This window comes from Austrofundulus limnaeus, unplaced genomic scaffold (genome assembly GCF_001266775.1).
Source record: "Austrofundulus limnaeus strain Quisiro unplaced genomic scaffold, Austrofundulus_limnaeus-1.0 Scaffold5221, whole genome shotgun sequence".
Lineage (NCBI taxonomy): Eukaryota > Metazoa > Chordata > Actinopteri > Cyprinodontiformes > Rivulidae > Austrofundulus > Austrofundulus limnaeus.
The window spans coordinates 1-1,031 of record NW_013957623.1 but is presented as its reverse complement, the minus strand read 5'-3'; the positions used below and the strand labels follow the sequence as shown (position 1 = coordinate 1,031).

Sequence of the window (1,031 nt, the reverse complement as noted above, 5' to 3'; positions counted from 1 at the left end):
GAGTCATATTTCTGTGGACTCAGGTCAGATTCAGGACTTTGTGAGTTAAAACTCTCGACTGAAAAACTTTGCGTGGCTGCCGCACACTCACGCAACATTGGTTTTGATCCATCACAATATGGGCGTAGAACCTGGTGCACACAACTTTTTTGTGCGTACGCACCATTTATACACGAGGCCCCTGAGGAGAAGAATAAATAGAAATGTTTGTTCTGATCAACGCTTCATGCGTCTCAATAAACACCAAACCCACTGGTTTAAAGACCCGACTGCACCTTAAAAACTGGTCAGAATGTAAAATCTACAGGATTTGTAATAAAAAGTGAATGAAAACCAAATCTTGTCGTATTGTTTCATACCTGAGGACCCACTCGGTCTGATTGGGCAGGCCGGTGTAAGGGTTCACATCTTTCAGGTCTCTCCTCCACTTCTTTATCTCTTGTCTGGCAACCGTGTTGAAATACATCTTCTTCCATCGGCTCACCATACACTCCTCTTCCTCCTGCTTCTGCTCCTCCTCCGCCGTTTCCTCCTCCTCCTCAGCTGAGCTCGGCTTCCAGGTGTGACTCCCGAACTCTGCCTCGTAAATCTTCTGCCACAAGATGCTGCAGATGAAATACAGATTTTTCTTACAGACTTTAAAATAATCCCCTTCCTGCGAGTCCAATAAAAACTCAGCTCTTCGGCTGGTCAGCGGACTCACTTGTCGTTGGAGAGCTGGTGGAGGAGTCGGCTCACGTGGCTGACGCAGAACAACGACGACACGTCCAGGTACGACAGAATCTTGATCAGGATCTCAGACGGGAGCCTGAGGAGGACAAACGGACGGAGAACAGGAGGACGTGAAGTCTGCGTTCCAACCAGCCTTTTGCTCGTCAGCTGCATTGATCCAAAATGTGTCACAGAAAAGAACCTGACTCAAAAAAAAAAAACGAGCAAAAATGCTAGTGTGAATGCTTCTTGCTGAAAACTTCAGCTCAAAGCTGCTGAAATTTAAGCTAAAAATATTCAATGGCAACAGTGTTATTGTG

At 46.1% G+C, this 1,031-nt stretch overlaps 1 protein-coding gene across 1 annotated transcript; it reads right to left on the bottom strand.

Annotated features, from left to right (window-relative positions):
- Positions 1-359: 359 nt before the first annotated feature.
- LOC106512259 (F-box only protein 15) lies at positions 360-808 on the bottom strand (the record flags this gene model as incomplete). Its single annotated transcript, XM_014000922.1, is given in 2 exon segments — positions 360-605; positions 704-808. Coding segments are annotated over 2 exon segments (351 nt in total), but the record flags the coding sequence as incomplete, so codon positions are not given.
- Positions 809-1,031: the final 223 nt, after the last annotated feature.